Genomic DNA, 1,387 nt, shown 5'->3' with positions numbered 1-1,387 from the left:
CCATAGTTCTTACAGTGCTTGCCCAGTATAGTCATCATTCAGTGCATTAACAACACAGAGTTGCTACCATGCTTCATCTGGTCAGGGTTCTATGGGCAGTTACTCAGGTTATCAGGTTTCTCCGAGGCGGGGTTGTTACGAGTGTCAAGGCTTGAGTCATCTCAAGAGGGATTGCCCCGAACTTCTTGGAAGGGTTCCATAGCAGCGGTCATAGCCTATGATTTCAGCACCAGCAATTGCACCACCCACATAGCCAGCTAGGGGTGGGACTCAGGCAGTTCGAGGTCGCTATAAAGGGGGAGGTCGATCAGGTGGTGGTTAGGCCCGTTGCTATGCATTTCCAGCCAGGATGGAGGTAGTTGCTTCCGATGCTATGATTACAGGTATTGTCCCAGTGTTCCACATGGATACTTTAGTGTTATTTGACCCCGGTTCCACTAATTCATATGTGTCATCATACTTTGCTCGTTATTTGGATATGCCTTGTGATTATTTAGGTATGCATGTTCATGTGTCTATGCTGGTGAGTGATTATATTGTTGTGGACCGTGTATATCAGTCGTGTGTGGTGAGCATTGGGGGTTATGAGACAAGATGTGATCTTTTCCTGCTTACATTATTTGCTTTTGACGTGATCTTGGGCATGGATTGGTTGTCGTCATATCACGCTATCCTTGACTGTCACGCTAAGACCGTGATGTTGGCGATGCCAGGGGTGCTAAGGTTGGAGTGGAGAGGCTCCCTGGATTATGTTCCTAGTATAATGATCTCACATTTGAAGGCTCAACGGATGATTGAGAAAGGATGCTTGGAATATTTAGCCTTCGTGAGGGATGTTAGTGCTGATACTCCTACCGTTGAGTCGGTTCCTATGGTGAAAGACTTTCCAGATGTATTCCCAGAAGATCTACCGGGTATGCTGCCTGATCGGGACATCGACTTTGGTATTGACTTGGTGCCAAGAACTCAGCCATCTCTATTGCACCGTATCATATGGAACCAGTGGAATTGAAGGAATTAAAGGAACAACTTTAGGAGTTGGTTGATACGGGTTTTATCAGACCGAGTGTCTTGCCTTGGGGTGCTCCAGTTCTATTTGTGAAGAAAAAAGATGGTACTATGCGGATGTGTATTGATTACAGGTAGATGAACAAAGTTACAGTCAAAAACAGGTACCCATTACCGCAACCAGCTTCGGGGTGCTAGGGTGTTCTAGAAGATTGATTTGAGATTGGGGTACCATCAGTTGAAGATTAGGGAGTCAGACATTCCGAAGACAGCTTTCAGGACCCGCTATGGTCACTGTGAGTTTCTAGTGATGTCTTTCGGACTGACCAATGCTCCATCAACCTTTATGCACTTGATGAACAATGTATTTCAGCCCTAT

The 1,387-nt window shown here is 45.8% G+C and overlaps 1 protein-coding gene across 1 annotated transcript; it reads left to right on the top strand.

Moving 5' to 3' along the window:
- Positions 1–349: 349 nt before the first annotated feature.
- On the top strand, positions 350–1,012 carry LOC138897776 (uncharacterized). Its single transcript, XM_070183787.1, has one exon. It carries the CDS (start codon positions 350–352, stop codon positions 1,010–1,012), a length of 663 nt encoding a protein of 220 aa, XP_070039888.1.
- The last annotated feature ends 375 nt before the right edge of the window (positions 1,013–1,387 follow it).

Source organism: Nicotiana tomentosiformis, chromosome 8, assembly GCF_000390325.3.
Source record: "Nicotiana tomentosiformis chromosome 8, ASM39032v3, whole genome shotgun sequence".
NCBI lineage: Eukaryota > Viridiplantae > Streptophyta > Magnoliopsida > Solanales > Solanaceae > Nicotiana > Nicotiana tomentosiformis.
Note: the sequence above shows the minus strand (reverse complement) of the source record. Positions and strands in the feature narration are given on the sequence as shown.

Excerpts from the sequence above, each read along its gene's own strand:
- LOC138897776 (XM_070183787.1), top strand. The coding sequence starts at position 350 with ATGGAGGTAGTTGCTTCCGATGCTATGATTACAGGTATTGTCCCAGTG.